Raw genomic sequence first — 20,884 nt, forward strand, 5'->3', positions numbered from 1 at the left:
ATAGTCCAACTCCTTACATGGCAGATCAGAGCCTCCAAAAGGGCAGATGTGGAAACTACCAGACCTTCTTAAGGCTAAGTCTCAGAGGAATTTCTGCCACATTCTGTTGGTTAAAGTGAGTCACGGGGTCAGCTCAGGTCCAGTGTGAGAGGGAATATACAAGAGTGTGAATTACCAGAAGGCATGATTCATTGGAGTCCATTAACGGAAACTAGCTACCACAGGGATTATGTTTTCCTTTTACTCCACTAAGACATCACTTCTCTACTCCTTTTTTAGTTACCTGTGTCTCTGGTGGCTTACTTAAACCTACAAATGTTACCTTCTCATCCATAAACATGAAGAATGTCCTACAATGGAATCCACCGGAAGGCCTAACAGGATTTGCCGTTAGCTATACTGTGCAGTACTTCATGTAAGTTAAGTTGGTTCTTTTCCCTTTGTCTAATTTATAAACACAAGACTTAGATACCTGTTGGGTTTAAATATGTGTTTGGTTTTTAGAAAAAGAAAGAAAAGTTTTACATAGTCCATGTTAAATTTTCATATCATGTGAGATTGTTAGGAAAAGCATTTCTTTGCGGAGAAAAAAGTACTGAACACTCAGACAAGAACTTATTTAAGTAGAGAAAAGTCCATAAAAACATGCCATGGATAAGCAAACAAGCTCACTCATCATCGCTAAAACTTCTAAACTCACTGGAATTTCAGACATCCTTTGACTCAGTGAAAGAATGCAGAATTCTATGCAGCACATTCTTCCTTTTAAAGGTAACAGTGAATGGCAATTTTCACTCATCACCTTTCTCTCAAAACTCACTGCAAGCAAGAGAGAACGCAAAGCAGATAAACAGTGTCCATCTTCAAAGAAACAAAGGAAATGGCCACCCCGCTAAACCCTGACTGTAAGCATATATTCCAGATCTTGTGGGATCTGTAGGAAACCCACCACAGAAGATCAACACGAATATATGCCTCCTAGAGCTTCAACAGTAGAAATAAGACACCAGTAGGAGTGAGTAGACACTTCACAAGTAAGTAAGGGAGGACACACATACCCAACAGACTAAGGATGTGGAAATTGTGGGATTGTCTGCCACCAGAAATTTAAAAACTGTCCCCATGGAGTACCACAGAATGTCAGAGAAAGAGGAGCTAAAAGAGAAAGCAGGATTCAGTGACGTATCCATTGTAGGTGCACAGGCACAGCCCAGGGAGAAGGCTCCAGTGAGATGGGAGAAGGAAGGAAAGTGTGTGACCGTGACAAGGAGGCAGCCTGAAAGCTGATGGATGTGTTGTGAGCCACACCAGCCTCCTGCAGCCCCCAAACCCTAAGGCAGGCAAGCTTCCAGCAAAGGGAGTAGTGGTAGTCAGTGAGAAGGTGTTAACAAATGAAAAGTGTGGCGATCAAGTGCTCAGTACTTCAACACTACTCCTATACCCAAGGAGCTCTAGGAACACAGTGGTTACAAGTCAGGCTGCTAGTCTCACTGACAGCAATTGAAACTACTGTGAGAGAAAGATGAGTCTTTCTGCTCCCGCACAGATTTACAGCCTAGGACACCCTACACAGAGTTGTTATGAGTTGGAACCAACTCCACAGCAGACAATCACCACCAACAACACTCCTTTACCCATTCATCTACTATTCAACAGACGGCTGGCCTCATTCAAAGAATAGTAATCCCAAAGAAGCCAGCCCAGCATTTATCTATAACTGCTGAAAGGGAAAAAATAGTAAAAAGCACTAGCAAAAGTTCCTGAAAAACTAGCCCATGGAAATAGAGAAAAATTTAGGCACATAGTTTTTCATAGTTTTAGAGTCTATAAACATTATCTCTCTAAAGGTCAGGCTCAAAGATAGCTTCTGGGATGACAGGAAGAACAGAGCTTGGGAAAAATATGCCCTACAGATGAAAAATCTATTATAAGCCTCCAAAAAATAGAGTAAACATGACTGAAAATACAACTAGAGATGTGGTAGACAGAATAGGGAAAAAACAAAACTAACAATTATCCCAAAAAATAATTCTATAAGAGGAGAAAAGAAATAGAGTGGGGGGAAGACAGTTTAAAATACAATAGAAGAAACTCTTCTGTGATGATAATAATAGCTTGTATTTTTTGCATGCCTGCTATATGCTGGACATGGTTTTACAAACTTTACACAGATTACTTCAATCCTCACAGTAACCCTATAGGATAATTACTATTATTAACCCTAATTTACTCTGAGAATATATTGCAGCCTTTACCCAAGTTCATACACTTGATAATATCAAGCAGTTAATGAGAATATCTGAAACTACATCCATACATGCATGCTTTGCCTAGAAATTTTTAATTAAAACAGTATAAAGACATATCCTGGTAAAGTTATTGAATTTAAGGAAATGAAATAATTTTATGGTTATTTTAGCAAAAGAAGAATATAAGAGAGGGTGATTTCTGTCTAACAACATTCAGTAGTAGAAGACAGTGATATTGTAGCTTCTGAGGGGAAAACTAATGTAATCTTAGATCCATCAAATTCAAGAGACATGCATTTTCAAGCAGGTGCTCGGGGCTTCTCACTCTCCTGACACTTTTCAGGGTAGGGTACTGATGAAAATCAATATCCAGCTGTCAGCGCTGAGGATGATCCTGACTTAAAGATGTTAGTAAGTACAAGGTTGTGGCAGAATGACTGGTAAAATACACTGCCATTGTTTGCTGCCTCTCATTGAGTTGCTGCCAACCCTATGTACAGAACAAAACACTGCCCAGTGTTGCACCATCCATATGAACTTTGTTTTGAGTCCATTGTTGCAGCCACTGGGTCCATCCATATCCTGAGGGGTCTTCTTTTTTGCTGACCTCTAGCTCTGGTAGAGCAGTGGTTACGAATCGGGCTGCGAACCACAAGGTCATTAGTTTGAAACTACCAGCTGTTCCGTGGGAGAAAGATGAAGCTTTCTGCTCCCATGAAGATTTACCACCTCGGAAACCCTGTACAGGGTCACTATGGATCGGAACCAACTCCACGGCACATAACCACAACCACCACCACTACCAAGTATGAAGAATCCTAGTGTGGTGTTGTAGTACAAACATTGGACTACTAACCACAAAGTCAGTGGTTCAAACCCACCAGTCACTCCTCAGATACCCTCTATAGTGTTGCTATGTGTCAGAACCGACTCATTGACACTTAACTACAACCAAGCTTGATGTCCTTCTCCAGGGACTGGTCACTCCTGATAGCATACCCAAAATACCTGAGACGAAGTCTCCCCATCCTTTCTTCTTAGAAGTATCCTGGTTTTACTTCTTCCAAGATAAATCTTTTCATTCTTATGGCTCCATGGTATATTTAATATTCTTCACCCATACCATAATTCAACGCATTATTCTTTGGTCTTCTTTACTCATTGTCCAGCTTTTACATATGTTAAGGAGATTGAAAATACCATGATTTAAGTCAGGTGCACTTTAGTCTTCAAAGTGACATCTTTGCTTTTTAACTCTTTAAAGATACCTTTTGCAGCAGATTTGCTGAGTGTAATATGTTTTTAACTTCTTCAGTCTTCTTCCATGGGCATTGATGATGGCTCCAAATAAAATGAAATCCTTGAGAGCTTCTATCTTTTCTTTCTTTATCATGATCTTGCTTATTGTCCAGTTGTGAGAATTTTTGTTTTCGTTATGTTGAGGTGTAAGCTATACTGACAGCTATACTCTTTGATTCTCTTTGATTTCACTTTCAGAAAACAATGTTTTGTCATCTGCATATTGCAGTTTGTAGGTTGCTAATGAGTCTTCCTCCAACCCTGATGTGGCATTCTTCATATAGTCTAACTTCTCAGATTACTTGCACAGCATATAAATTGAATAACTGTGATGGAAGGAAACAACTCTGATGAACACCTTTCCTGACTTTAGACCACACAGTACCTCCTTGTTCTGTTCAAATGACTTCCTCTTGGTTTATGTACATATTCCCCATGAACACAAGTATTCTGGAATTCCCATTCTTTGTAATGTTTCCATAATTTATTAAAATAAACACAGTTAAATGGTTGGCATAGTCAACAAGACACAGGTAAACATCTTGCTGGTATTCTCTGCTTTCAGCCAGCATCCATCTAACATCAGCAGTGATGTCCTCATTCCAGGTCCTCTACTGAATCCAAGTTAATGCTGCAACCATTTTTAAATTGTCTTCAGCAAAAATTTACTTGTATGTGTTATTAATGATATTGCTAGATAATTTCTGCATTCTTTTGGATCACATTTCTTCAGACTAGGCACAAATATGGATCTCTTCCAGTTGTGTTGCAAGTAGCTGTTTTCCAAATGTATTGGTATAGATTAATGAATGTGCCCAGCATTGCATCCATTTGTTGAAAGAATTTAATTGGCATCCCATCAATTCCTGGAGCCTTGTGTTCCACCAACACCTTCAGTCCAGTTTAAACTTCTTCCTCCAATACCACCATTCTTTATCATATGCTACTCCTGAAATGTTTAAACATTGACCAGTTATTTTCATTACAGTAACTCAATATATTCCTTCCATCTTTTTTTGCTGCTTCTTCTGTTATTTAGTATTCTGTCCATAGAAACATTTAGTATTGCGCCTCAAGGCTTAAATTTCTTTAGTTCTTTCAACCTGAGAAATGCTGAACATGTTCTTCCCATTTGACTGTCTAACTCCAGTTCTTTGCACATTTAATTATAGCACTTTGCTTTGTCTTCTCAAACTGCCCTTTGAAATCTTATATTAAGTTTTTGGGGTTTTTTTACTTCGTTATTTCTTCCATTTACTTTAGCTATTCTATGTTCAAGAGCAAGTTTCAGAGTCTTCTCTGATATACATTTTAGTCTTTTTGTTTGTTTCTTTTCTTTTCTGTCTTTTAAATGACATTTTAGTTACTTCATGTATGCTATTCTTAATGTCATCCCACAACTCATCTTGTCTTCCGTTATTAGTGTTTAATGTGTATCACATCTTGAGAAGATTTCTAAATTAAGGTGTTATATAAGCACTAAACTGCTAACCACAGAGTTAATGGTTCAAACTCACCAGCTGCACCTCAGAAACCCTACTTAAACAAGGTTGCTATGATTCAGAACCAACTCGATGGCACTTAACAACAATTTGATCCAGGTTGTAATTTGCCTGGCCTGTCATTTTCTTTGGCTTTAACTTGAACTTGCATATGAGCATTGGATGGTCTCTTCCACAGTTGGCCTCTGACCTTGGTCTGACTGAGCTTCCATCATCTGTTTCCACAGACGTAGGTGATTCATTCCTGTGTACTTCATCCAATGGTGTCCACATTTATGTTGTTGAAATTAAAGGTATTTTCAATGAATGAATCATTTGTCTTTCAAAATTCAATGATGTAATCTCTAGGACAATTACTGTCACCAAGGCCATTTTCCAACAACTTCAGTGTATTCCAATCACCAGTGATTATCAATGCATCTTGATTGCATGTTTGATCAATATCAGACTGCAGAGGTTGGTAAAAACTTCAGTTTCTGTATCTTTGACATTAGTGATTGGTGGGAAAATTTGAATAGTAGTTACATTAACTGGTCTTCCTTGTAGAGGTATGGATATTAACCTATCAGTGGCTGCATTGTATTTTAGGATAGATCTCATAATGTTCTTTTTGATGTTGACTGTGACACCATTCTTCTTCAATTTGTCATTCCTGGCACAGTAGACCATAGGATTGTCCAATTTACAATGACCAATGCCAGTCAATTTCTGCTCACTAATACTTCGGGTATTTTTCTTCATGCTTTACATTTCAATTTTTGACAACTTCCAATTTCCCTAGATATATACATCCTACAGTCTACATTCCAGTTATTAATGAATGTTTGCTGTTGTCTCTTTTCATTTTAAATCATGTCACATTAGCAAATGAAGATCCTAAGAGCTTTCTCCATCCACATCATTAAGACAGACTTTGAAAGAGTCACCTCTTCCCCAGTCATATCTTGAGAGCCTTCCAACCTGAGGGACTTATCTTCTGGAACTAAATTACACAATGTTCTGCTACTGTTCATACGCTTTTCAGTGGCCAATTTTTTTAGCTGTCAATTGCCCGGTCCCACTCCCTAATCTGTCTCAGTTTGGAAGCTTGTTGACCCTGTGAGTATTTGAAATACCAGTGGAATAATTTCCAGTATCACAACAACATGAAAGCCACCACAGTATGACAAACTGACAGAAGAGAGGTGGATTGCATTGAATCCATCTAAATGCAGAACTAACACAAAGCAGTGAAGGAACTATGGTTATAGAGCTCCATGGAAATGTTTGCACTTAAATAATAGTAAATCTAACAAAATCAGAAAGTGGGGAAAAGTATAAGTGTATTCTTTTCATAGCATTAGATGTGATTGTAATGGAAATATTTCATTTTTTGATAACTAACCTCTCATTATTTTTGTAAACCATTTTCTAACTTAACGGATTGTTTAAGAACAGATATCTCTGTGGCAAAACATCAGAACTTCATAAATTTCTTTAATTTCAACTTTTAAAAGAATTAGACCTCTTTCCACTTAAATTTCCTTTTTAAAAAGTAAAATCAAACCAAGTTAAGCTCAAACCAAGCTAAATTTAAGCCACATATGTGATATAATCTCATTTTAGCCACATGTTTATCTATCTGATCATTGTATTTGCATTGAAGCATGAGCTTGGAATTGGATACCCACCCAGAATGGTACATCAAATCAGGTACATCAAATGTTTCAGGATTATGGGTTACAAAGTTGTTTGCTTTTATCTCTTGACTGAATTTTTCTAAGCATTTCAATTGTTTGATTGAAAAATCATGTCTGATAATTTATAAAAACAATGAAGTCATTTTTAACTTTTGAGGGAAAATCATTCTAATTACTAAACGCAGTGAAAGACTTCAGCTGCTGTTCACAATGACCTGCTACCTAGAACCTTACTCTGATTTCCTTGGCGTTTCTTGCTAGTCTTTGTTTTAGAGCAGAAGCTGTCAGTGTTGAAGGAAATGGCTCACAAGTATGCCCTCACCTCCTCTTACGTTGTTGTGTGCTGTTGGTAGGTGCCATAGAGTCGATTCTGCCTTACAGTCATCCCATGCACACCATCCTCACAACTGTTGTTACATTTGAGCCCATTAGGTGGAGCAAAAAGCTTGCTCTGTTTTTAGTGTTTCTGTGGTTCAGAAAGATTTTTTTTTTTTAATTTTTTTTTATGTTTCAAGGCCTAGTCAGCCTTGCTCTGTGAATGTAGATCATTTAGATTGTGCAACTTTTTAAAAAAAGAATATATTAAAAGAAGTTTGTTAGCGAGGTGTTCTTACATGTCTAAGCCTGTGGACACTGGGCAGGAATATGGGAGACAAGAGTTCCCTGCCAGAGCGCTCCCAGTTCATGTTTGCAGCCAGCCTGTCTTCGGCTCAGAGCCAGGACAGGAAACCAGCTGCACAACCTTGAAAGTTACATATTCTTTTGAGCAACTGTATTTTCAAGTAAAAGATATAATTTTAACAAATGTTTACATTATATCAGCAAATGACTTTAATGCAGAAGATAATACTGTTACACTGAGAGCACAAACTTTGGTGTCACAGAACCCTGAATCAAATCCCAGATAGGCCTTTTACTAGACATGTGAACTTGAGGTGGTCCTCTAATCCTTTTGAGTAAGCCTCAGTTTCCACAGCTGTAAAATAGAATGAAAATAATGGTCACCACCTTTTAGAGCTGTCATGATAATTACATGAGATGAAGCATGTCCTACTCATCTATCCCAGCGCAAAATAGGCACCTGGTAAATGTTTCCTGTTATTACTGAGAAACAGACACCACAGAGGCCCCAAATGATCCATGCACATAATTTCTAGAATATTTGCTGAATGATTTATGTCTACCAGCTTGTCAGACAGTCTCATTCATCAGCATGTATCATGGGATGCTGCTCTGGTTGCCCCTTGTAGAGTGAGGAAGTTTGAAGAGGTTTGAAAGTTAGACAAGCTACCGCAGTTTTTTCAAACTGCAAGTCAAGACCCCATTAATGGGCCATGAGATCAATTTCAAGGGACATAATTATCATCATTTTTAATGGAAAGGAATGGAATGGGGTGGGGTGCAACAGAGTAGAATAGGAAATAACCGAGTGCATGGCATGTAATAAAGCTTGGGAACTATAAACTTTTTTTGTTACAGTATGTTAGATACATGTATGTTCTTTGAGGTTTGTCACAATGTGAAATGTTTTCCTGTCTGTGGATCACAGTCAAAACAGCTTGAATGTCCCTGGGCAGTGGTGATCACTCGAACGGAGACGTTCATCCACAAGGTCTAACTACAGTTTTAATATTTTATCAGATAAAGTTCTTAACAAAACAGGAGAGATTTACTTTTAGGGTCTATGTCAGAAATTTTTTATATCTTTCGAAAAGGGAAGGCATCCCTAAGGTTTGGTGGTAATCTTGATAATGTTCACACTTCTTTCTTCTTGGGACACACTCTTCCATTAACTATTGTGATTTTCCATCTTAGCTGTTGTGTCTACTTCATACCCAACCTTTAAATCTTGATTAATCTGAAGTTTTAGCCTAGGTTTTGCTTTCTCTCCCTGGATTACTTTATTCATGCTTGTGCATTTAATAAGCAGTTGTCTGCCACTGAGTCTGAAACCTCTGCCTCCTGCAGACACCACTCCTGAGTGTCACTGCCTATGGGACAACTACTTTTGGATTTCTTCCATACTGCAAGCTCAACACGTCAAAACTAAACTCATTCTCTTTCCCTCCTCCAACCAACCCCATTTCCCAAACGTACTCTTCTTGTCATTCTTATCTTGATAAATGTATCACTTTTCTACCCATCTACCCAAACAGAAGCAGGAATTCTTAACACCTTCATTTTCCTAACCTCTTATCAGTATCAGCTGCCATTGAGTCCCTTCCGATGCATGGCGACCCCAGGTGTGTCAGAGGAGAACTGTGCTCTCCAGATTTTCAATGGTTAGTTTTTCAGAAGGAAATCATCAGGCTTTCCTACCAAGGTGCCTCTGGATGAATTCAAACTGCTGATCTTTTGGTTAGCAGCTGAGTGCATTAACCATTTGCACCACCAGGGACACCCCAGTCTCTTACAGTTTTTCAGTTACCAAGTTCTGTCTCCAAGTTATTTCTTTATTTTGCTAATTTTTATTAGTTCCAGTGCCACCGTCCTTATCCAAAACATCTATATCGTCTACTTGGAAAACTGCAATATTCTTTCTGCTGCTTCCCACGCTGCTGTTCCTAACCTCTATCCATTACATTCTGGCATTGCTACCTGAGTCAGCTTTCTAAAATGTGTCTCCGATCTTGTCCCTCAACACTCCTTCAAAATGCTTCATCTCCCTCATCATGACCCTCCTCCACCTCCACCCACCTCTTCAGACTCCATGCTCCACTTCGACTATCCCACCACACCAAAAACACTTCTATATCTCCCTAGTGACTGTCCTTCACCCAGGCTCTTCCTTCTTTGGAAACACTCATTTCTTTCTTTAATTCTTAAGACTTTCATCCTTTATGCCTCAACTTAAATCCCATTGTTTCTTGAAGGCCTTTACCTAACTGGGGCCTAAGTTTCCATATCATCTGCATTCTCCTACATCTGGGTTTCCCCTAGCCTAATCTTCATCACTTTTTTACATTTATTTGGTTTTTCATCTTCTCTGTTTAGCTGAGTTCCATGGCTGTTGTGTGTCTTTATGTTTCCAGACCCAAGGACATCAATGGCCACATGGTAGTGCTCAAGAAATGCTTGTACATTAATACTTCTTTGTCAAGAACCAATTTGTACTCAGCGCCCTGGTGCTGATTGTTATTCTCGTAAGTGCTATCCAGCCAGTTCTGACTCACAGTGACCCTGAATAGAGTTTCTGAGGAGTGACTGGTGGGTTTGAATTCTGGGCCTTCTGGTTCGCAGTCCAGTGCTGATTCTACATCATTTATGTGCATTATGTTTTCTCTCTGATCAGCTATCCTTACGTTAGATGACACTTGGATGTAATAGTTCCTTCTCTCATGTTATCAGTTTGATAGTATTGTGACAGAACATACACTTGGGATGAAAGATTCCACCACTCTTCGTAGCCCTGAACAGCAGCTAGCTCACTTACTTTTATTTTCCAGAGAATGGATAATGGGGTTAATAACACCCACCCCCAAGAGCTTGTTGTGAGGGTTGTGACTGATACTTAAAGTATCAGACAAGTAGGCATCACTCAACAAGTGGAAGGGGATGCTGCTGCTGATGTTGTTACTAGTGAACTGAATTCCCTTCATGGTGGAATGAATTACAGTTACTTGGAAGAGCCTTTGGATATTTTTTCTCTATATCTTTGGCCTAAGAAGAGCCTAGGCTAAAAGCCATGGAGAAAATTCTTTAACTTGATTACATTTCATGATAAGCTTCAATAGACAGATTTGTACCAATCACTTAAATATTAGTCAAAATAAAAGCATTCAAATAAAGTTCTCGAGTTCTCTGTTGTACAGACTCTATATTCTAGCACCATCTCTTCCACTGGTTCATTACAGGCCTCTTAAAACTCTGTATACTTCAGACTCTTCACTTGACAAGGACTAGAGATACTCCTCCTCCCTATTTGTTATGGGTGCTGTGTCTCCAACAAAGGAAAGAAATCATAGATATGAGCAACCAAGTCAATACCATCATCACTCTAATTATTAAAAATGTAGATTTGGGTGTATACTTCAGTCTAGTGAACTTTTCCCCAGAACACTTGAATTTTAAATTGTATACGAATTCCAAAGTAAATTGTCTTTAAAGAAAAAAGAGATGAACTTTTCTTAAAACAACCCATCACACTGACCTTAATATTCATGATGGACTAGAAGCTGATCTAAAGAATTACCAGAAGAATTAATCACACAAAATGTAAACTCTTTAAGGCATAATAACAAAATAGATGCTTTCAAAATGTCCTGTGCACATTGTAACTCACAGAAAAGGAAGGTGATTACAGAAACTCTGACTCATGTTCCTGACAGCTAATGAAAAAAAATTGCCAGCAGCAAAAATGCATTAAAAAAAATAAAATCTCAGTGACTGGCATTTTTGTTTTTCTGAAGAGAAGCTCTTACTCTCCATTCAGTTTTAGATAATGACTGTTTAAAATTATAAATCATAGGGGGCACTTCATTATTAATTCAGTGTTCTTCTGAGCAGATACGGACAGAAGAAATGGCTGGAAGCGTCCGAGTGCAGGAAAATCAATAGGACGTACTGTGATCTCTCAGCTGAAACCTCTGACTATGAACAACAATATTATGGCAAAGTTAAGGCCATTTGGAAAACAAATTGTTCCAAATGGACAGAAACTAGACGATTCTACCCATATTTAGAAAGTAAGTAAAACCATTGTCTGTTATGCATGTGTTGTTGTTGTTAAGTGCCATTGAGTCAATTCCGACTCATGGTAATGCTGTATAGGGTTCTGAGGAGAAGCTGGTAGGTTTGAACTGCCAGACCTTGTGGTTCGCAGTCTGGTGCTGATCCTACAGCACCACACAAGGAGTCTGCCTGTGTTATTATGAAGTCAATCTGACCTCCTAGTTTAATAGCTCCAGCCCCTAAACAGCCTCACCCAGAAGCCATTGCTGGCTCCATTTGGCACTAGTTGGCCAATTGGCCAGGTAAGGGCACCTCATCTCTCAAAGTCTAAGTCTTATCCTTAGAATGACCTCTCCCAGTCCCCAAATTGCTGCTGCTGCTGCTGTTAAATGCTAGTGTGTTGGTCCCATTTCATAATGACCCAGTATAGGGTTTCCAAGGATCAGCTGATGCATTTGAACCACCAACCTTGTAGCTGGCAGTACAGAGCTTATCCCTACAGTACCACACCAAGACCCAAAAATTGATATTAGATTCCTATAATAAATAAAATTTGATTTTGTATTATGACTTAGCAGAGTTATGTAATTTGAGGAACAATTATAATAGATTATTTAAATGTTGTAGGTTTCACTGATATGTGTCCATAAGACTGATGAAAGATTGTCCTGATCATCAAACTAAGTCTCTTCTTGTTATAAACACAGCAGTGCAATGATGCAGTTTCTAGAATTCAGGCAGTGGCTTTCTGGTGTTGGCTGTTTGAATGTTGCCATCCCCGGATCTGTGGTTGACCCAGGCTTGGAGGGCCGCCTCAGAGCCATCCCAATGGCCTTCCCAGGTACTCCAGGGGCCTGGAGCTGTTCCCTGCTGTCCTTCCAGATCAGATGGCAGCAGATGATTGAGCAGATAACAACCCTGATGCCAAACCCAGTCCCCTTCCCTCCTTTCCTGTTGTCTACTGCCCAAGAGCTAAGAAAGCATTTTACATTTTTAAATAGCTAGAATAAATAAATAAATATATAAATTCTGTTTATATGTGTGTATATATATTTATATGGAGTCCTGGTATGGCACTGTGGACTAATGCATCAGACAGCAATGTCACTTTGAACCACTAGGTTGGTGGTTCAGGCTCACAAGCTGCCCCTTGGAAACCCTATGCAGGGTCACTATTGGCCGGAACTGACTCAACGGCACTTAACAACAACAACAACAACAAATATATTTATACAATTATATATATGCAATGAATAAAATAGTATTCAGTCATAGAAAGCAATGAAGTACTGGTACAGGGTATAGTCTAAATGAACACTGAAAGTATTACGCCTAGTGACAGAGGGCAGACACAAAAGGCCACTTAGTACATGATTTCACTGATATGAAATGTTCTGAATAAATTAATCCACAGAGATTGAAAACAGATTGGTGATTACGAAGGACTGAGAGTAGTGGGAATGGGGAAGAGCTGCTTCATGAGTTTGGGGTTTTCTTCTGGGGTAATGAAAATGTTTTGGAATTAGGTAAAAGTTGTTGTTGTTGTGTGCTGATGAGTTGGTTCCAACCCATAGCGACCCTGTATAGGGTTTCTGAGGAGCAACTGGTGAGCTTGAACCCCCAACCTTGCAGTTCAAACAACTTTGCAGTGCAGCACATTAACCCACAGTGCCACACCAGGATTCCTAGGTAAAAGTAGTGGTTGTGTAATAGTGTGACTGTATTAAATACCACTGAATCATTCATTTCAGACTGGTTCCTTTTATGTCACATTCATTTCACATCCATTTTTAAAAAGCTAAAAGACTATTTTATAACACATGAGAATTATATGTAATTCAGATTTCAGTGTTTACAAATAAAGTGTTATTGGAAGACAGCTACACTCATTCATTTACGTTTTCTATGACCACTTCTGCACTAAAAGCAGAGTTGAATAGTGATGGAAATCATGTGACCTGCAAACTCTAAACTGTTGACTGTCTGACCCCTTATGGTAAAAATCTGTTGACTTCTGTTCTACATCGTTCCAATCACATCTCTGAAAAGCTTTAAAAAAGACTTTTAAAAAAACAACTGAGCACTGCCATAGAAGGAGCTCTGGTAGCGTAGTGGTTACGAATCGGGCTGTGAACCGCAAGGTCAGCAGTTCCAAACTACCAGCTGTTCTGCAGGAGAAAGATGAGGCTTTCTGCTCCCGTAAAGATTTACAGCCTTGGAAACCCTGCACAGGGTCGCTATGAGTCAGAATTGACTCCACGGCACATAACCACCACCACCACCACTGCCATATAGGCAGTTCTGACCCATTGAGACCCTGTATAGTGTTCCCAAGGCTATAAATCTTTACAAATGCAGAAAGCCTCATCTTTTGCCCACAGAGTGGCTGGTGGTTTGAACTGCCGACCTTTTGGTTAGCAGTCCAGTACTTAATTTGCTAAGCAGCTCTTTATTTCGACATGTCTATTTTTATTCCATAAAATCATGTAAATGTTATTTATCGCCAACTTTTCAAGTCACAGATATAAACTCTTAACTCTATTCGTTATTTTCAAACACTGTTTGTTGTTATTGTTAAGTGCCATTGAGTCTGTTCCAGCCCACAGAGGCCCTGTATAGGGTTTCAAAGGAGCAGCTGGTAAGCTTGAAACGCCAACCTTGAGAATCAAACCAACTTTGCAGTCCAGCACATTAACCCACAGCACCACACCAGCACTCCAAATACTGTTCATGTGACTAAAAAAGTAAATCTAACACGTGAATTTGCTGCTTCAGCCTTCTGTGTCAGAGTATATGGAATGATTGTTTCAAGACTTGGCATAGTCTGGACCCACCTTTGATCCCAGTAGGATTATATTCCAAGTGATGTTTACATTTGAACATGAAAATATTCTATTTACTCTCTTTCCCCTTTAAGCACAAATTGGCCCACCAGCAGTTGCTTTGTCTACTGATGAAAAGTCCCTGTCAATTGTTCTGACGGCCCCAGAGAAGTGGAAGAGAAGTTCAGAAGAAGGTTTTGTTTCCATGCAAGAAATATATCCCACTTTGAAGTACACTGTGTCCGTGTACAATGCCAAATCCAATAGAACGGTAAGCCTGACGCTGAATGGGGCAGGAAATCGTCCCAGCATGTTCTGTAGCTAGTGCTGGATCAAGCAACCATGGTGCTCTGATCTCTGCATGTGAATCTGGGGAGAAGTGATGCTCTAAAGAGATGGCATACAAGATACAGTTGAAACTCATGTGAAGAAAATTAGAACTGCCTTCAGATTTTCTTTACAGAAACACCGTTAGCACTATTGGAGTGTAGCGAGATCCTCTATGTCACTCTGAGAGCTTTTCCTGTTATTTATTACCAACTTTTGTATAGTATCTGTCAGTCATGTTCCAAGAAGGTTAAAAAAAAAAAAGTTTAGCTAAAGAGAAAGCAAAGTTCAATAAGCACATTCATTGATATGATATTGCAATGAAACCTGCAAAAGCCAGAACCTGGGTAAGGCAGAAACCTGTCTGAGAATGAAAAAGCAAATTATGTTCCACTAAACAGGCCATAGTAAAGTGATAAGAGTGTGCCCTGTCAAAGGCAGAAAACTTGCAAAACCTGGAAAAAACAAGGCAGTCCTGTCACATTCTGGCTCTTGCGGGTTTCACTGTCTTTAAAATTGTACTCATTTCACTCCTGCCACACTCTACTGAGCAAAAGGAGGAGAGTAGTTTAAAGCTGTTCCTAAAAGGAGATGTGTAGGTAAGTAAATGATCTAACCATGTGAGAGTCTTGGGTTTGCGATAGTGCCTGCAGGCATAGGTTCTAACTACTGTCTGCAATTCCATGACCTAGTGGTTGCAGTATGAGACCAACCACTCGCTGGTGCTCAGCTGGCTGCAGCCAGACACCCTGTACTGCGTCCACGTGGAATCCCTCGTCCCTGGGCCTCCTCGCCAAGGGCAGCCTTCTGAGAAGCAGTGTGTCAGTACTTTGAAAGGTAAGTTTTCAAATCCTCAGCTAATGAATCTATTGAAACTGCAAGGAAGTATGGTAGCCTAGACAAGATTTTGATAAATCTGCTATTAACAGAAGCAGTTTGAGGCAAATGCAGAAACAGCCATCACCCAAAACAACCTGAGCAACTGAGACTCTACTATTGATCATGGAGAATGATTTTTTCTTTTTTTTAAGTTGCCATAAATATGATTCTGACTTCATGTCGACCTCATATGTTTCAATGTAGATCTGTGCTCTGTAGGATTTTCAAGCTCTAGTGGTTGGATGCAGAGAGCCAGGACTTTCTTCTGACGTACCTCTGGGTAGATTTGAACGGCCCACCTTTCTGTTAGCAGCCAACTGTTAAACTGTTTGTACCAACCAGGGACTCCTTAGGGAATGTTGATGAATGTCCTCTCTGTGTCTCTCTCACACATACACACACACACACAAACACACACACAACACTCAATCCCAGCTCTGCGGTCTCTCACCATCGTTCATGGTTTCATGCCATAGAAAACAACAGCTAAGAACTAGACACATCTTCTTCCCTCTTTAAAACCTTATCACTACAAGTCAGCAGTCCTGGTGTGGCACTGTGGGTTAATGCGCTGGACTGCCAAGTCAATTTGAACTGCAAGGTCGACGGTTCAGGCTCACCAGCTGCTCCTAGGAAACCCCATGCAGGGTCGCTATGGGTCGTAACCAACTCTTTGGCACTTAACAACAACAGTCAACAGAAATTCTATTGGTCTTCAAGAACATTGCACGGTTTTAATGCTAAAAACCAAGCATTCTCCTATAAATGCTTAAGAACAGAATCTCTTGCTCCCTCTGGAGTACATAGTACAGGCACTACAAGCTGAACTCAGATACTACTGATTGACCCTGCTGTGTGAAGGTCTAGGGCCAGTGTCTTCTCACCTTTCCTGAGCTTGGCTGCTGAGGAAACCTGCAGCTGGAAATGCTGTTATTCCTGTTAGTAGACATAGAGGGCCACACACGGCATTTGCTTAATAATCTTTTCTCACCCAGGTGAAAGGAACTTAAATGAAAATTTAAGACATAAAAAACAAATCATGAATTTGACTTCAGTGAATGGCTTTCTACCCATTCCCCTCCAGTTCTCTTTCCCAAACATATTAATCTAGAGACAGATGCTCACAACCACTAGCGCCAGGCCCCCATTCACATCACCAGGGGACATAACCCTGCTCCCCTTTCCCCACACCACTCCCACGTTTTAAGATGAAACTATCCAAAACAATGGCAAGGGAATATTTGTGATCATATATGTGAAGTGAAAAGTCTTATTTTTCTACCTCTTTCCTTGCCTTAGTTGCCTATTGCTGTAAAAGTGCCGTCGAGTGAGTTCTAACACTGTGGAGGGTTTCCAAGGATTTGAGCTGCCATGCTGTTACAGTCCAGTGTTTATCCTAAAGCGCCACATCAGGACTGCTAGTGCTGCTATAATTAAAATCCCACAAATGGGTGGCACTAACAATCAGAAACCCATTTTCTCACAATTTAGAAGGCTAGACGGTGGAATTTAGAGTGCCAGCTCTGGGGGAAGGGTCTCTCTCTGTGGGCGTGCGCCTCTTCCGTTTCTGTTCCTTGGCTCCTTGGCCATCTTCAGGTGGTATGGCATAAATCTTCCCCATCTTGCTTCCATGTCCTAATCTATTCTTTTTATATCTTAAAGGAGATTGGTTTAAAACGTACCTCGTAATATAACAAAGAAAACCTATCCTCAAGTGGGGTTATAAGCACAGTTGTACTCGCTGTCACTGAGTTGATGTCAACTCATAGTGACCCTATAATACAGAATAGAATTATTCCATAGGGTTTCTGAGACTGTACATTATTGCAGGAGCAGACACCCATGGAATGGCTGGTAGGTTTGAACCTCTTACTTACCTTGTGGTTAGTAAGCCCAACATTTACCCCCTATGCCTCGAAGGCTCTTTAACCACAGATATCAGAGTTTGGAGTCACAACACAAATTTTCAGGGAACACAATTACATCCGTGACAGTCTTTATCCTCTCTTTTCCTTTAAAATTTAAGGTTCTTTCCCATGTGTCAAATAAAAGGAAAATAACAAGCATGCTAAAGGAAGAACAAAGCACCCTGAATAAATCCTTTTTGTTTTTGGGAAAGTGCTCTGTATACTAACAGCTTGATCAGTGACCAAATGGTAGGAATGAATCTCCACTGGAAATCATGTATGCAGTTGGCAGAATTAAAACCCAAACCAAACTAAATTCATTACCCCATTGTTATTCTTGTTATTAAATGCCAGTCAGGTCAGTTCTGACTCATAACAACCTTGTATAGGGTTTCCAAGGAGTGGCTGGAGGGTTTGAACCACCAATGTAGTTCAAACCAACACTGCAGTCCAGTGCTTAGCCTATAAGTACCACACCAGGATTCCACATCAGCAAGATACTGTATGGGGAATAATAACACTGGGGAGATCATATACCTTAGAATCATCAGCCATTTGAGATCAAAAGGGCAGCATTTTCCCAAGGATAAAGTTCAGAAGGATTAGGAAAGAAGGAGGAATGGAAACTGGGAACAGGGAGATTGTGGGATAAGAGATGGTTCCTGTAGGGATTACTGTCAACGAGATGAAACTGTGTATGAATTGTTGAATGGACAACTGATTTATTCTGTAAACCTTCACCCCACTTCACAATAAAAAGCTAAAAAAAAGAAAACTATATTGGAGAAAACAAGAAGTAGACTGGACTGAGTTGCAGCCTAAGTGGAGACAGGTAGTGCTTAGACACCTGCATGCAGCATCTCACAGCACCACTGGATGTACTCTTTAGGAGTTGTCTGGGATAGAAGAGCCTGAAATTGGACCTCACACCAGACTATTGGCCATCCTCACCTTCCATGATACTTCTGCCTCCAGTCTTTAGCCCTTTAGTAACTGTTGCTTTCTTGGGGGCCACCATCAAGAGCAGTCGATGCCAGCATAGATTAGGCTACTCCCATATATCTTGCTGATTTTATTAGCATGTGAAGAGTACCCTCGGACTCTTGTCATTTATATTAGAGCTGGTTTTTTGTCAACTGCCCAGGCCAGCATGGGAATTGATGGCAAATAAGAATTAATCATGATGACTATTGTCATCAACCATAGTCTGACCAACAGTGGACCTGGGATGCTTGTTCTAAGACTATCCATAGGGTCTTTTCATCCTTCTATAACTCTTACTCATCACCAGCAAGACCTGGGAGGGCATTGTTGTTGCCATACTAAATGCCTACTCAGCCACCCTCCAGCTGTACCCAGAAAATCCAGCCAACTAGTGTGAGAACACTTATTTTTCATACAGAACTCACATGAAAGGTGATCCCACACATTCTTGTCTTCTACTGACTATCAGGAAATGATTAAGATGAGGGGCATAGAATAGTGGGGCATCTTAGTGGAATCTTCACAAGAGAGCCTTTGATTTAAGTGTTGTGATTTGTCTGAATATCAGACCCACTTCAAGTATGAAAACCAGCATGAATCTCATAGCCAGAAAAAACTGTTGAGAGATCTGCTGAGTTGGATTATAAATGTAGCCTTTATTGTAAATGCTTGAGGGGAATTCCAGATCATTTCTTAAGGTGATCTATTGTCAGAGCAAGAATTCAAAGACCCCTTATAACATCTAGCTCACACTCCTTGGTTTATATAGGCTATTATAAACCAAGTTACCAAATGTGAGAGACCTGTTAAAAGTCTCTTGTCATTGGCATTATTTCCCACCACACCAAATCACAACTATTCCCCACTTCTTTTTTTATTAACAGATCGAACATTGGAGTTGAAGATTAAAATCATCTTATACTATGTTTTGCCCATTTCCATTTGTGTGGTTATTTTTTTTGTAATGGGCTATTCCATGTACAGATATATCCATGTTGGCAAAGAGAAACAGCCAGAAAATTTGGTGAGTATTTGGTGTGGCAGGAGTCATTATTATAACAACACATCTCCAGAAAAACATAGAAGAAGGTTCTAGAACAGATGCAGTTCTAGTTGCAGGCAACAAGAACATAAGAGTAAATAGTTTATGAATTAAAAAACACTTTCTGTTCTAGATTAACTCACTAACATAACCAAAGATTTTATATTAAATAATCATCATTCTACACCCTGAGGGTTTTGAGGATCAAATCAAGAACAGACGTCACACTATGCAAAGGGCTAAAATGGAAGCATGCACTAGGGATTATGAGACTAGAAGTAGTTCTTATGCCAGGACTTAATTATGAAAGGTGACCAAGAGGACACTTAACTTCAGGCAGGAAAAACAGCAGGGGAGCAGGTAGGAATGAAAGAGTTCGATGTACAAGGGTGAGTCAAAATTTATCCACACTCTGGCTATACAATTTATTTTAATCAGCTTTAGAAAAGACAAATACATCAATTTATGACATAATCTCATTGCTTTTCAATATACTTTGTCCATCTGTCAACAAGCTTTTATATTCCCTTATTTAAAAATGTTTTAGGGATGGCGGCTAAGGTGAAGGTGTAGTGAAGGTCGCTGTCAGCAATAACTCAGAATTCCAGGCAAAAAAGAGGCAGGACAGAGCTCCAAAACTCGGACCCACAGAGATAGGAATAATTTAGAGGTTTGAAGGCTTATAGCCTGTGGAATTTGGAGCTGAAGTAAAAAATCCGTACTTTTGAATCTGCCGGGCTCGGAGGCCTGAGCCGATATCCCAGGCGAGACCAAGTAGCGGGATGAAACATGAGAAGAGTCAGCGACTACTGCCAAATAGCCACAGAGAAACCATGGAAACACGCCGCAGGAACCTTGGGAAAAAAAGGTGCACAATATACTTTGCCAATTTTGTGTGGTCCTGATTTTATTTTTTTCTTTGATGTCAGGTAATTAGTACGCTCACTGTTTGCCCACCTCCATTCGGGCGAACAGAGGTAGGGGCTTAGCTGAGTGACCATGACCCACCCTCACTGCTGATGGTTTCTTCTGCCAGGAACCCGCACACTCAGCCCAAGCTTAGACACGGATGTGAGTCCCATTTGGTCTGTGTTTTTTCACTGGTTTGAGAGGAGTCCCAGCATAGCACTGTGGGTTAAGGCACCACACTGCAAAGGCTTTTGAACTGCAAGGTCAGTGGTTCAAGCTTACCAGCTGCTCCTCGGAACCCTATACAGGGTCGCTACGGGTCAGATGGTCATAATTGACTCGACAGCACTTAACAACAAGGAGAGAAGGGCAGAAGTGACTGAAAGAGAGTTAGGACATTAAAGACATACTTATATTAAGCTACAGATTATTTTTTTTCTTCTTCCTCCTCTTTTTCTTCTCCGCCCCACCCCCCACCCCGCTCCCTTTTTTGTGATTAGAGACTGCTGTATTCAGTCCTGTTTTTGCTGGTGCTGCATTATTTTCTTCTGGTTTTATTTTATTTATATAAATAATTTTTTTCTCTCTTTTTCCTCTTTTTCTTCTCCCCCTCT

The 20,884-nt window shown here is 39.9% G+C and overlaps 1 protein-coding gene across 1 annotated transcript in view; it reads left to right on the forward strand.

The window, feature by feature from the left end:
* The first annotated feature begins 290 nt into the window (after nt 1–290).
* The window catches only part of IL20RA (interleukin 20 receptor, alpha), a 29,007-nt gene continuing 8,413 nt past the window's right edge, over nt 291–20,884 (forward strand). Inside the window, exons 1-5 of the mRNA XM_006834713.1 lie at nt 291–415; nt 11,236–11,414; nt 14,318–14,493; nt 15,242–15,386; nt 19,204–19,343. Of these exons, the coding sequence (XP_006834776.1) occupies nt 339–415; nt 11,236–11,414; nt 14,318–14,493; nt 15,242–15,386; nt 19,204–19,343 (717 nt within the window). The 5' untranslated portion in view covers nt 291–338. The remainder of the gene's footprint in view (nt 416–11,235; nt 11,415–14,317; nt 14,494–15,241; nt 15,387–19,203; nt 19,344–20,884) is intronic.

The sequence above is a fragment of the Chrysochloris asiatica genome, unplaced genomic scaffold, assembly GCF_000296735.1.
Source record: "Chrysochloris asiatica unplaced genomic scaffold, ChrAsi1.0 scaffold00013, whole genome shotgun sequence".
NCBI classification, from domain to species: domain Eukaryota; kingdom Metazoa; phylum Chordata; class Mammalia; order Afrosoricida; family Chrysochloridae; genus Chrysochloris; species Chrysochloris asiatica.